This window comes from Podarcis liolepis (assembly GCF_965112155.1).
Source record: "Podarcis liolepis genome assembly, chromosome: 2".
NCBI lineage: Eukaryota > Metazoa > Chordata > Lepidosauria > Squamata > Lacertidae > Podarcis > Podarcis liolepis.
In genome coordinates this window covers 32244593-32258995 of record NC_139555.1, presented here as the reverse complement: position 1 = coordinate 32258995, position 14403 = coordinate 32244593, and the positions used below count along the sequence as shown (strand labels likewise).

Genomic DNA, 14403 nt, shown 5'->3' with positions numbered 1-14403 from the left:
ATGCAACAAAGCGGGCTGCAGAATCCTACAGATTAGTGTGAATGTTAGGGGAGGAAAAGTAGCAAGGATGACAGGAAAATAAAGAAATAGAACCAAGGCTTGTCATGGCATTTCCCGGATTACTAGGTTTTCTCTTCTACGCTACTGAACATTGGCAGACCTAAACATTTCCTCTATCCTCTCAAAGGCCACATTCAACCTTCTAAAAACAATCAAATGAAATGTTTGTTGGACACTGGTCTGCACATCCCCTTGCAAAGCATATACAGTGGTACATCGGGTTACATACGCTTCAGGTTACAGACTCCGCTAATCCAGAAATAGTGCATTCAGGTTAAGAACTTTGCTTCAGGATGTGAACAGAAATCGTGCTCCAGCGGCGCAGCGGCAGCAGGAGGCCCCATTAGCTAAAGCGGTGCTTCAGGTTAAGAACAGTTTCAGGTTAAGAACGGACTTCTGGAACGAATTAAGTACGTAACCAGAGGTACCACTGTACACAAGATGCTCAAGGAGGCACAAAATCTCCTCGCTTTTTGATCATTAAACTACTAGGGCAACGCTGGAGCCGCAGTACTGGCCAAGGTACCAACACACATACAAAAAGAGGTATCGAGTTCTCTACACAGCACACACAGCACGCAAGGAACGGGCAGCCAAAGGAACGCGGAAGGGACTCTGGAAACCTCGAAGAGGCATCGATGAATGCACCACTCGCACTCCGACAGGAGGCAGAAGTTTCTCTCAAGTCCCCGCCACTTTTGCACATGTTGCCGTGGAGTGGGGAGTAAGAAAACACGGGTGGGTGGGTCGGGGAAGATGGAGAAGAGGTAGCTTATACGGAGCAGCATTTCTCGCAGAACATCCCACCCTCCTCCCTGCCCAGAGTTGCCTTTCTCAGCCCGCCACTGCTGCTGACTTCCCTCCCACACGGCACAAAATGCAAGGCTGCCCCCCACACCATTTCTCGCGTGGGTCCCCCAGCCCCTCAGGAAGGGAACCCAAAGCAGCGTGACCCCCTGAAGCCTCTCAGGTCAGCCACCCCGCTCTGAAGCCGAAGCCTCTTGCCCTGCCCGGTGCTGGCCGCTGCCTCTGCCTCCCTCGACCCCCCCAGGGGGCTGCTCTGCGCTACTCACCAGGTCCTTTGTGTTTTCCATCAGGCCCTCATGGGCAAAGGATGCCGCTGCCGCCGCCGCTCACCTCCTCCTCCTCCTCCCCCCCTCCCGCCCCCTCGGCTCAGCCCCCACCCCCCGGACTCTCCCCCTCCCCTTTCCGAGGGGCAGAGCCAGGTTGGAGGAGGAGGAAAGTTCAGCCTCTCACTTTAAACGGGGGGGAAGAGCGCAGAGTGTGTGAGAGAAAAGACATTCAACTCCAAGCCCCAGAATATCAACAACATTAGCATAACCGCACTGCGCACGCGTAGTACGGCCCCAGCCCACGGCGCGCTCCCATTGGCCCCCTCGCTGTTTGGATCGCCCTCGCTCGCCGTACGCGGCTGGGCGGCCTGAACTATGATGCGGAAGAGGGGGGGGGAGGAGAGACGATGGGGACCGAGGACGGTCGCAGCCGCGGCGTTAAAGCGGTCGCCGCGACCGGCTACAGATTTGATGGGATGCTTCTCTCCGTCTCAGTTTGCCTTCAACTGAGGAGACGTTAATCTTTTTTTAAAAAAAGGTGCTTTCACCTGCCCCCCCCACTGTTTTACAAGTGATGGGACAGCCCGCCTAGAGAGCGGTTCTTATGAGGGGGGAAAATGGGGGAAAGAGAGTGTGTGTGTGTTGGGGGGGAATACACTGAAACATTGAGGTCATGTGAAAAGGAGGCGGGGCCAAGGAGGTCACGTGGCAGTGCTTCTCACGGAGCGGGGGAAGGCAAAGACATAGAGAAAAAGACAAATGTTACGCAGGTCGTTTTATTCCGGTCTCCATTTGCCTTGGGGTGGGGAGGGGTGAGGAGCTCGCGCCGAAAGCCCCCTCAGCCCGCGTATCTCTCTGGTAATCTATCTGTTTGTTTACATCGCATGTTCATTCAGGCGGCGTCACGGCGGCTTCATTGAGTACTGTGGCTGGGAGGGCGGACGTGTTTGCGCCTGCGTGCCTCTCTGTGGTAACTGAGCGGGAAGGGCGTTTCCGGTTTCCGTGACGCGAACGTGCGGGCCTTTCCGCGTCCGGTTTGTCCCGTGAAGGCAGAGGTAGCATGGAGGCGAGGGCTGCGGGCCGGCGAGGCGCGTCGAAGGGCAGAAAGCGGCGTCGGGTCGGAAAAGGGCCGCTTGAAAGAGGCGAGGAGCGAGGCGGCCACATGGCGGCTGCCGCGGAGGAGATCCGTCGGGCTCAGCACTTGGCTCTCGTGGCAGAGAAACCCGCGGCGGAGCGTGGCCTGGAGGAGCTGCTGTTTGGGGACGTGGAGGAAGGAGACGACGACCTGCAGCGTCTGCAAGGCCCGCTGGCGAAGGTATTAGGCGGGAAGCCTGTTTTGGTGTGTCTGTCCCCCCCGGACTGGATAGCAATAATCAGCCTCACGGTATCTAGTGGATAATGGTTCTTTCCACCAGCTTTCTCTTCTTTCTATGAGCCCCACATCCCTGCCCGAGCTGCTGGCAGCGTGATAAGCTTGAATTGCACGAGTGGATGTTTATGGACACGCAGATACAGTGATGCAGATGTTTCACCAGTACATATTACGGAATTTCTGCCTGTCTTACACACCTGGAGCATTGGTCCACAAAAACTGGTGCCGGCCCTGCCGGTTCAGTAGCAAATGTTCAGAAGAGAGGGGTGCAGCTGTAGTTATGATAGCACAGCATAGAAAAAGGGCACTCTTTTGTGCTGTTTTTTAAAAATAATTTTTTTGTGGCTTCAGTCAAACAGTTGAGGTTGTAAAGTTGCTAATGGTTGTCCCTTTGTAGGTGGCTGTGTGAATGCCTTATCTAGAGGTCACAATCTTCTGTCTCGTCCACTTTGAAAGTATTCCAGGAGGTGGTAAATTAAGTCTGAATACCCACTGTAACATTCAAGCAAATTAGTTCTTCACCCCCTAAAAAAATTCCTAACTTTTTCAGTTCACGTAAATATTTGTAAATTCACCATAGTATCCAGATGTGGGGTGCTGTCCTGTCATGGCAGCAAACAGTGCAAGTATGCCTTCTGAACTCTGAAAGCTATTATATGGGTGTTGTAGAACAGCACAATGTTCCTCAGGTATGTGGTTAGCAGGAAGTTCTGTCCGAAATGCCTCAGGATTCATGTGGCAGTACAGCTGAGACTGGGCTTGTCAGTTATCTCAGTTTCAGGCTCCTGACAAGTGGTCTGAGAATAAACAATGATAAGTTTTTAAGGAATTTTTAAAGATTCATGGGTGGCAATCTGTAACATGTTTTTAAATTCTAAGATTAAAGAAAATATTCTTTCTTTTTTTAAGGTTGGTGACGTGCTCAGTGGGAATCTCCTTGAAGGAGAATCTGATGGCTCAGAAGTGGATAATGAAATGGAAGACAACTTTCTTCCATCTGAAAAACCAGCATGGGTGGATGAAGATGATGAAGTTGAGGAAATGTAAGCAGCACTCATAGGCTATGTTTGCATTTCACAGTAATCCATGGTTAGTGGTTTACTTTGACTCGTGAATCAAGTGTGGTGAAGCAAAGCTGTAGTTGTAAGCAAGTTGGATTCAACTTTGTGGGGCTTGTCTTCAACCTAACATATGTGGGTTTGGGGTGTAAGCATCTTACATACTGTGAGCGCAAGGTCAAGAGTCGCACCAGCGGATGTACTGTGACTTACCTTTTCCCTCTTCCCCCTGCAATCTGTCGATCCTCCAGAGCAGATTTTGGGTGGCTGCAGGTTGAAGGAAAGTCCCATTTGCGCAAGTGGAAGTCCATTGCATCAGTGCACAATTGGATACCACCCATCATCTTAACCATTCATTCTGAGTGAAGATGTTAATGTGTGTGTTTTCTGCAAGTTTTTACAAAATATTGCCAGGATGTCCACTTTTTAAGAGCTTTGGAAATTCTAGAACCTTATAGCTGATTTTAAAATAAACTTTTTTCCATTTCTTCCCCATGCTAATCCTGTAAAGTAGGTTAGGAAGAGGAAGTATTTTATTTATGGCCACTCAGTGAATTTCATGGCTGAGTGATGATTTGAACCTTTATCTCCCAATCTTACTTTGGCACTCTTAACCACTCCATCACGTTGACTCTACTATGTAATCTTACTATGTAACATGAACTACATGCCACTGTTTCAAAATATAAGCTATTCACTTGCTTTAATTTGTAAAGTGATCATCTTGGTAAAATTAATATTTTTACAGAACTATACAAATTTAGCATGTGACTTTTTTCTCTTAGAATTGACATGACCCATCGATATCGAAAAAACATGATGAAAAGTGATGCAGAAAAGAAGCTTACAAAGGAAAAACTTCAAAGAAGACTTCAAGAACAGTGAGTGTTAATGGTAACATGGACAAGAGACAACCATCTTAAGAAAAAATAATTTTTGATTATTTATTTGAATTGGCATCAAAAAATGTTAGCATATAACCTCATTTTTGAAGAGGCCTTCCAATATGTGTTTTCTCAAAACAGACAATTTGTAAATTAATCTGAATTTTTGAAGATGTCTATATTTATTTCCATACATACTAAAATGCAAAAAAAATCAATTTTCTTTATGCAGCTATGAAGTTTTACTGCTTAATATTGAGAAAAGGGGAAATGGCAGGATGATTCAAATTGAACTTAAAAAGGAAGGGCAAAAATGGCTGGGGTGCTTGGACACTTCAAAAGCATTTCCCTATTTATTGTCATAATGAGAGGTTTACTTGCGAGAGGTGGGGAGGGTTGAGGAAAATGTTTTTCATCCTTCACAGTCCATCCTTTAAACAGCTTGCATCTGCTCTTGCATCACAAGGGGTGTGTGGGTGTGAGAGAGAGAGATACTATAAGGCTGTCTGTCCTGAGTTTCTTGCCCTGCATCCCTCTCTTCATCAGATATTTAATGCTCATCATTCTTTCACCCATCTTTCAAAATTGTCTGGCATATTTACTTAAAATTTCTGATAGTTTTTTTTTACTTACCTCAGTGAATAAGGCTGTGTCTTAAGTAACAGTTGTGGGTGAAGTACAGACTTGTCTTCCTTAGATTTCAGAGCGCAATGGGAGCAACCCCTTCCTGGGCACAGAGGGACAGGAAGAAGAAAGTAAGAAAAGCCAGAGATGAAGGTAAATGTGGGACTTTCTATAGCATGAACCAAAGTCAATAAAGTAATTAAGATGCAATCCTCTGCACATGTTCTGCAGAGAAAGATTTTGGGACTTCTGATTAAGGAAGTCTCGCAGGGACTAATGTAGGAAGAACATCATGGCAAGGGAGAGACCAACTTGGCCTCATCCATTGGCCATAGAAGGAGCAGCTACAGGGAGCTGGCTTCTCCTCAGGTGTATGTGGGTGTTTGTGTGAAAGAACATGCTTGCTTGGTTCCCAGTTTCCTGGGTTGCACATCCCATTCCTTAACTCTTATTTTCTTTAACTGCTTATTTTGCATCTGACTCCAGTTCTTATCCTTGAGAATTTTAAGCAGTTCTTATTTTGCACTTGGCTTCAATTTGGTTGCCTTCAAGGTTCAAGTAAAAAACAAAGTAGATCACACAACCCTGAAGGCTGCCTACCCTGTTTTAGATTGTTTACCTGAGGACGCAGACTGTCTTACTACTGACCGTTGCAAGCTGCTGTAAGAGAGTAGGAGCAGGGTTTATGACACACTACCTGACTGTATACTGAATAAGTTCTGACTTCTTTTCATATATTGCATTTAGCTTATGTTGCCACTTTTCATATGGCTGCACAGATAAAACAATACAATGTTTGAAATAATTTCTTTTTAAGATGACAGCGAAGATGAAGGGGATGAACTAATGCACAAGACAGGCAATTTCGTGACAGTGTCAGACTCCTTACCAAGAGGCTTTTTACAGGTAAAACAATCTTTCATTTTCATGCACACAATGTGTTTGTGATTAGAATTCATAGGCTTTGAAGCTGTTAAATATGAGAAAAACAACAGGTTTCAAGAGACCCTTCATGCAACACATTGAAAGCATTTTCATGTTTTGAATATTTAGTTGGCAAAGTTTTAAGTATGATGAAATAGTTATGTAGAGCTTCAACAGTAAAATAAAAAAATCATTGGGAATTTTCTCCTCTCCTGCAAGCCTGCTGTTAACCCTCAAAATCTGCTTCAGGTGGTTGGAGGACCATCTGGAACAGATTTTTGGGAAGTGTGAGAAGAGGAAGTTCCAGGTGTGAGCAGAACACCACTTGCACAGAGTTGACTACAACTTGATTTTATAAAAATTTGGATCGCTAATGCATCTCTAAACTAGGAAATGGAAAACTGCCTAGAACACTGAATGTATCTTAGGACAGAATTGGTAGCAAATTTGCTGAAATATATTTCAGTAGTGCAGACATAGGGTTGTGTCCAAAGCTGCTGTTTCACTTGGGCAGAAGATTTCTGTTTGCACACTTGAACCTTCTTCTCTGTCCTGAAGCCTCACACCCACCCTCAAAATCTGCTCCAGACGGTTGAAGGACCTTGTGGAGCAGTTTTTGTGGGGGTATTCAGGGAGGAGCAGAAGGAGAGGTCTTATTTGGGTAGCTTAGTGCTGCTTGTGCAGTGTTGGATACTGTCATGAGTGCGTAGATTTTTCTTTTCTATACGTACTTAGTGGTTATGCAGTTTCATAACATGTTCCTGTTCTGCATTTTAGATGAAAAACTGCAAGTTTGCTAATAGTGAACGTCTGTCAGATGCAAAACTGACAACTGTGCAGTTCCATCCTTCTGCTCAAGTTATTATGACTGCTGGGCTTGATCGGTCTGTTTCACTGTTCCAGGTGAGGAATAATTACCTTATATATAATGCAATTGTTTCTGTTCTATGTTCTTGTATACTATTTTATAGGAACTGATTGGCTGAGACATACTTTAGACACCTATGTGGTGGTTGGTTGGGGTGGGGTTTAAATACCAAACTTTAAGGACTGGAAACAGTCAAAAGTGCATGGAAGCAAGTGGGTCATCCCCATTGTTTGCATAGAAGCAGAAGGAGTTCCTTGTTATGGTGGAGCTCCATATGGTGCAGTAGCAGGCAGAAGCAGCCCAATGTTTCTGTGGGACTCTGGGTTGCCGTCAAATCAAGGAATTTAAATTCAAGACAAACTGGCATTCGCTAGTCATTACATTTGTATTTTAGAAATCCTCTTAAATATTGCCCATTCTGAGGTGAAAAATGAATGCATCTTTTTCTCTTTAAAGGTGGATGGCATCGCTAATCCAAAGATACAGAGCATTCATCTGGAAGGCTTTCCAGTGTACAAGGCACGTTTTAGTGCAGATGGAGAGCAAGTTATTGCAACTAGCATACACAACAAGCGGTTCTATATATACGACATGATGGCTGGGAAAATTATTCCTATAACCCATATCAGAGGTGAGGTTTCACTGCTTGCTTATATTTTTGTACACACTGAATTTTAAGTAGATTCGAATAATGCTCAAATATAATTTTATTTTTTCTGAATTAGACATAAAAGATTTCTGATTAAATTCCTTCTTACTGTGTCACATGGCGGTAGAACTAGTGCCCAGTGTTCTTCCATGTCTTTGGAACAATGGCATCTATAAGAAAAAGAATAAACATTCAAGGAAATAATGTTCTATTATTCTTTATAAATAAGCACCCAGATTAACCAAACCATAATTTATAAGCTAATAGTTAGCTTTGGCAATTAGCTCCTATATATATGTGCTGGAACTATATAACACATATTGTTTTTTTGGACTTAAGGTTTAGAGGAGAAGTTTATCAAAAATTTTGAAGTATCACCAGATGGAAGATTCCTGCTCCTTAATGGAACATCAGGCTATCTGCATTTGTTGACAATGAAGGTAAAATCTGCATTTGTTTCTGAAAATGAGCATTTTAAGTTCAAACAGCAACACAATTCTACCAGCAGAGAAGTTGTATCAGCTAGAGTTCATACTAAAAATACATTTTAATACTAATATGGCAAATACGAACCACATAGCATTTTGCAGTCTTATGCTTCATGCAAAACTTCTGTGCTGCTCAGCAGTAGCCATTTCAGCAGACAGGTCACAGGGATGGTGTGGATTTCTTGACTTTGATTTTGTTAAATCCAAATAGTGGTGGCTAATAGTTAAGCGGTTGATTATCTTTAGAGTTTTGTGTTGTAAGTGTCTCTTATTAAACAAGTCATCTGAATACTGTAAATGAATAAGTCAGTGGTGTGGTGGAGACTGTAGAAGGAAAAAGATAAACCAAAGGAAGAAAGCCATAAATAACAGGAGGGAAATAGGGCAACAGAGCACCATATTAGGGAACACAGTGGTGTACTAAGAAATACATATATGAAAACACATTCAGCCAATATTTATTTGCGTGCACCCTACAAGTTTTCTTCCCCTCCTTTTTATGATGACTGTATGATGACATTCCTCTCATGAGACCAGACTCTTTCACTTTATGATATTGTGACTACTTGTGTTGATCAGCAATTGCATTTCTATTTTAGACGAAAGAGCTTATTGGGAGCATGAAAATAAATGGGAAGTCTTTGGAATCATCTTTCTCTCCAGATAGCAGCAAAATCTACACGCATTCTGGTAAGTCAGATAAGATGTGGCATCACTGTATGGTGTGCATTTTTTAGTGAAAGGAGAACTTTGTATAGCCTCTGTTGCAGCTGTTACAGTAGTAATTGTCATAGGGTCATTTTCTGATTAGAAAGCACTCATAGCAAGATGCCTTAAGTTGAAACTGGAATTTGTGACCCGATACAACCTCCCCAGAAACCATGAAACAGTTGTGCCTTTTACTTCTTATGATGTATGCATGTGAGTACCTATTAAATAGAAACTCACTATATAATAGTTATAATCTTTGAGTAGTGTATGGAGTTATTCCTTGCTGTGCTCTTCAGTTGTTCATAGTTTAGCAGAGGCTTCCCCCCCCCCTTTAAATCCAGCATTTTGATGTCATATATTACTTCCTCTTAAAAATTCCCTATTTGTCTCTCTGTCTGTCAGTTCAGGGTGAAGTTTTTGTATGGGATGTAAAAAGCAGACGATGCCTAAACAGATTTTATGACGAAGGTTGTATGTGTGGTACATCTATTGCAGTCTCCAAAAACAACCAGTATGTGGCATGTGGGTAAGTGGAAGCAGAGCCAATATTTTAAGATATTTTATTTCTTGGATCATGCCGGAAGGGTCTCTACTTCAAAGACACTGGAGTTGTCAGATAGTTATGGGTTTAGACATGCGTTACTAATGTTGCAGCTCTCAGCATATTAAATCCACTTGATTTCAGTGGGACTTACTTCTGAGTAAACATTCTTTGTAATGTGCTATAAGAGGCCAAATTCAGAGGGCAAATAATTTAGTGGTGTATCTTTATATATGGTAACAAAATAACTTGCCAGTATGACAGATAAACACATTGCAAATGCTTTTTAGATCAAGTTCCAGGCTTTATCAAAGTAGTCTTCAGAAATACCTTATTTTTAGTCCGTGGTTGATACATATTGAGCAGCTTTTTGCCCTTAAATTCTGTAGAGCTGCCGTGTTGCTTGCCTTGATTGAAAAATGGCCGTGGCTAATTGCTCCCCCTAAGATACAGGTGAGCTTCTTGCAGCATATGTAGGAGTCAGCAATTGTGCTGCAGCATTCTGCACTAACTGCAGCTTCCAGAGCAAGCAGAAGGAAAGCCCCACATAGAGTGCATTGGAGTAATCTACTTGAAATCACTTCATGCATGAACTACTGTGGCAAGGCTTTCCCAGTCTAGGAATGGCTGTAGCTGTCAAACCTCTTTCTGTAGATGGAGCCTCCCTTCTACAAACTTACCATAAGCATAAACGTAGTAAAAAAATGCACTCTTTTTACTTAAATGAATAAGATTTTACTATAGTTACGCATGAACATTTCCTCAGTATAGCTGATAGGAAATGACGCTTGGTACTTCTGGAGAAACGTAGGATCATGAATATAAATTGCTGAGTTAATTTAATTCTGGTTTAAGGATTTTATAAACCACAAACTCTTTTTTTTTTTAGTTCTAGTTCTGGAGTTGTGAATGTGTATGCTCAGGATGACTGTCTCAGAGAAACTAGTCCTAAGCCTCTTAAAGCTATAATGAACTTGGTCACACCTGCAACATCGTTATCCTTCAGTCCCACCACTGAAATATTGGCAATTGCTTCTAATAAAGTAGATGAGGCGGTAAAGCTGGTAAGAATTTCTCCTAAGTTTAATTCAATGGCTAAGTATTAATTCGATTCAATTTAAGCTGGAGTTTTCCTGCTTGTTCTTTTCAGCTCCTAAGGTCCTCCTCAGCATCCCAGCCTTGGATTCCCATGCCTACAGAGATCCCCTGTCCACCTCCCCTGGCCTTAATTCAGCAAAACAAACAAAAAACAGTTCCTCTTATAACTATTATAACTAGGTCGCTTACCGGAGAATTTTTCTCCTGCTCGTGATTATCATTTTCCTTTACAGAAGTTTTGTTATTTGTCAGCATTCGGTTGCTGACCACTTCACCTTGAGCGCTTTGCATGTCTGAACATTCTGTGACATCCTAGTTGCTCAAGTAATTGCAAGCTGCAAGCATTTTCACATACATAGAACAGACACACACGTTGCGTGGTTCTTGGATCGTGAGAATGTATTGAGTTTGAATAAGTGTTCTGGGAAATTACCAAAAATACGACAACAGAAAGACAGAAATGCCTATACTCTATGGTTTGAGGCAAACATTTCTCATTTTAGGAGCTTTATATGGGGAAACCTTTTCCTTTTCACCAGGTGCACACAGTCTGCCAATTTCTGCTTTGGAACAGGGGAAAATGAGAGAACCCCAAAACATCCATTTTATCATATTAGAAAAGCTTTTCACATTGCTACCATTTAGGCGAAAAGTGGGATTTAGCTCCAGAAAAACCTAGATGTCACACAGCTGGTGGAAACGTCATGTGGTTCATATCCTGCAAGTGCAGGAACAGGCAGCCCACAAGGTGTGAGGATCAGCCCATGTAGTTTTAATTGTAACTGTATATGCAAAATCTGTAGTTAGAAAGATCCTGGACAGGAAATTTTCTTTTTTATAATCACTTTTTATTAATACTTTTCATAAAGCCAAACTAATCTAGAGAAGAAAAGTAGGAAAAAAGGAAAAGAAAAGAAAGAAGAAGTGAAAGAGAATAAAAGACCAATATCTTAACCTTTATTCCACACAGAAGAGTGAACCCTCCCAGGTCTCACCTGGGAGTTTCCCCCTCTTCCTCCAGCCTCCCATCCTGGGAGATCCTCTGTACCAAAACTCAGGGAATTTCTAAAGTAGCTTGTAAATGGACAGATGCAGGGGAAAGGGTTAGAAAATCCTGCTAGTTGTGCACAAGCCTTTGCTTAAGATAAAGTGTTGGGTTCAGAGTTATTGTCTTGAAAGTAACTGTAAAAATTAATGTTTGAAGGTTTATTTTCATGTTAGCCGCTCCGAGCCCTGTTTTGGCTGGGGAGGGTGGGGTATAAAAAAATATTATTATTATTAATTATATTATGTATGACAGTGAAGTATGCTTTCACTTACCCAGCCCCTCTGTTTCATTACCTTGCTCCACTCTCCTTCGCAGGTGCACATTCCTTCATTTACTGTATTCCCAAATTTTCCGGTGTTCAAAAAAAAGTTAATATACTTGGCTAACTCCATGGACTTCTCACCCAGAAGTGGATATTTTTCCATAGCAAATAACAAAGGCAGAGCTTTATTGTATAGGTACGTATTAAATCATGCTACTGCAATTACAGTGATACTTAACTCTTAGATTTCTTCAGATTTGTGTTATATTATTGACTGTGGGCAGTATTAATGTTAGTCATACTCAGAGTAACTAGTCTTAGTATAGCTTAGATGAATATTGCCTTTGATACCTAATAATAATAAAACAGGTTTTTATAATTTAACTGACCTAGGCACAATTTGAATTTTCTTGCACATTCTTATTTCCCTTGTCTCTTTTAAAAACATACTTTGCTACTCTGTACCCTGATATGTTGATGTTAGATGAAAACATTGCCATAAAATATTAGAACCACTGTGGTATAATTTAGAAAGCTAAAGCAGGGTGCTTTGTGGTCTTGTAGTTGGGAATATCTCAAACTATTGCATATTAACTCTGTTTTAACTTTGCAGGTTGAAACACTACTCAGATTTCTAAACTGATGACTTTAGACTGAGGTAATTATCAACTGAAGTAGAAATGCTGCTGGAGAATTGCGGGCAATATAGTTTAAATTTCCTTGTTACAATTTCAGAGTCAGAAAGAAATTCAGTTCATTGCAGTTTTGTATTGAATTTTAATGGTTAGTGAAGTGTGTGCACTTATTTGGAATAAAGCACACTGAACTAAGTGGGCTTTCCTTTTGAGAATGTATGCACTGAATTATGCTACACAACAGCACATGCATTTGTAGTACAAGTATTAGTAGTCTGCCCTTCCTGCAAGGGTCCCAGTGTAGCACTCGATAACACTGAAATCACAGTTTACAATTAACGATAAAAATTAAAACAAATGTAAATCTTACTTGGTTTCACTGGACATTTAGTCCAGTGCTAGGTAAAGGGACCCCTGACAGTTAGGTCCAGTCACGGACGACTCTGGGGTTGCGGGTCTCATCTCACTTTACTGGTGAAGGGAGCTGGCGTACAGCTTCTGGGTCATGTCGCCAGCATGACCAAGCCGCTTCTGGTGAACCAGAGCAACGCACGGAAACATTGTTTACCTTCCCGCCAGAGCGGTACCTATTTATCTACTTGCACTTGACGTGCTTTCGAACTGCTAGGTTGGCAGGAGCAGGGACCGAGCAATGGGAGCTCACCCCATCACGGGGATTCGAACTGCCGACCTTCTGATCGGCAAGCCCCAGGCTCAGTGGTTTAACTCACAGCTCCATAGTCTAGTGCTATTCATTGCTTAAATCCTTGCTAATATAACTGTTCATATTCTTATGCATTAATTGGCTTTTTGGAGGATGCAGCCTTTTTCTTGAACATTTGCTGACTTGCTCTTCATACTCTTCTCTCTACAGATGGTGTACCCTGTGACTTTAAGAAAGTGGATTAACTTTTCTTCATTGCCTTGATGTATTTATATGTATGTGCATTTGTAGCAATACATAGCTTTTTGAATAACTTGGCAGAAACTCGTCTCTAATATTTCTCCATAACATCACAAGTGTTATTTAAGAGAACATATTGCATGAAAGTAGGGGCTAATCCACACATGCAGAGAAATTATGTAGGACAGCCTTAAAGAATGCACTAAAACTGAACATTCAAACATGTAATCCACCCACCCTCAATAGTCTGAAGCACTTGGTTTTTGATGAAATGTACCTAAATGGGTGGGTTACATGTTTGAATGGTGGGAAGAAGGTAAATACCATTTCACAGTGCATGCTTATGGAAGTGCTGCTAGAGCTGCTAAGTTGGACGTCTTCATTGGGAATAGGTCTAGTAGTGCCTGTTACATATGGTAACTAAGAGGGACTTCTGTCTTTAGAAGTAGCATACCTCCGAGTACTAGAATCTTACATATTTGACTACTTTCTCTCCTTCATGGGTTACATAACCTTGAGTTTAATCAGAGCTGTGGGAATATTTTGCACCAAGTGGGCATTGGAAGGCATCTAGTTTCAAGCTCAATAACAGTAGTGTAATACTGACCCCAAGTGGTCACTGGTGGATACTTAATTTCTTATCGTTTGCTTTCATTTTAAAGCATTTGAAAGACAAACCAGCACTTTAAAAACACTGTATATCAAATAGTATATCTGGTCACTTTACCCCCATCATTTGACTTTCCCAAACCAATCGCTATGGAAGTCAGACAATGCAAAATATGTTCATAATTCTCCCACACTGCCCTACATACCACACCTTAACTGAAAGACACAGTGCTAGTGATTTCAAATAGTGGTTCTTGGATAAAACAATTTATTGCAGTATTTTTATCTTGACAACAACCTTTCATAATATGGGTTAACTATGAAATGTTTTTTGGGGGGATCCTCCTTTAGATACTCATGCCTCAGATCATTTAAGACTCTGACCAGCACTTTTCAGACTCATTGGTAAATAAAGTACTTTACTTTTCTAATGTTTTATGTGTAAAGTGATAACACACAGTTTTCTTCTTCCTACCATCTTAAAGAGTAGGAATCAAGTACTGTGCCTAACACACTATGGTTATAAATACATTTCGGCATTTTATATATAAAAAGTGTCCACTAAGACTTCCCAAAATTCTGGATCCACATATTT

General features: G+C 41.8%; 2 protein-coding genes and 1 long non-coding RNA gene across 14 annotated transcripts in view; 1 reads left to right on the top strand and 2 right to left on the bottom strand.

Annotated features, from left to right (window-relative positions):
- The window catches only part of MBTD1 (mbt domain containing 1), a 56003-nt gene extending 54625 nt beyond the window's left edge, over positions 1-1378 (bottom strand). For 7 of the 11 annotated variants that reach the window (XM_083487137.1, XM_083487145.1, XM_083487140.1 and 4 more), the window contains exon 1: positions 1134-1213. In XM_083487137.1, coding sequence (XP_083343263.1) covers positions 1134-1154 — 21 coding nt within the window. In that variant the 5' untranslated portion in view covers positions 1155-1213. Of the gene's footprint in view, positions 1-1133 lie in introns of all 11 variants that reach the window. The other 4 variants (XM_083487141.1, XM_083487147.1, XM_083487138.1 and 1 more) reach the window with 3 other exon arrangements.
- Positions 1379-1434: 56 nt separating this feature from the next.
- On the top strand, positions 1435-13272 carry UTP18 (UTP18 small subunit processome component). Of its 2 annotated transcripts, XM_083487187.1 has the most exons (15): positions 1468-1704; positions 2030-2448; positions 3415-3548; positions 4349-4444; positions 5145-5224; positions 5889-5977; positions 6773-6898; positions 7320-7494; positions 7852-7952; positions 8600-8690; positions 9114-9237; positions 10142-10316; positions 11714-11856; positions 12274-12318; positions 13170-13272. In XM_083487187.1, exons 2-14 carry the CDS (start codon positions 2194-2196, stop codon positions 12296-12298), a joined length of 1614 nt encoding a protein of 537 aa, XP_083343313.1. In that variant the 5' UTR covers positions 1468-1704; positions 2030-2193; the 3' UTR covers positions 12299-12318; positions 13170-13272. The 2 variants fall into 2 exon arrangements, with proteins under 2 accessions (XP_083343312.1, XP_083343313.1); XM_083487186.1 differs by having other exon boundaries at positions 1435-2448.
- Positions 2816-5162, bottom strand: LOC310699464. Its single transcript, XR_014522099.1, has 2 exons — positions 5081-5162; positions 2816-3302 (listed from the first exon to the last, which is right to left on the bottom strand). It is a non-coding gene; the product is annotated as an uncharacterized lncRNA (long non-coding RNA).
- Positions 13273-14403: the final 1131 nt, after the last annotated feature.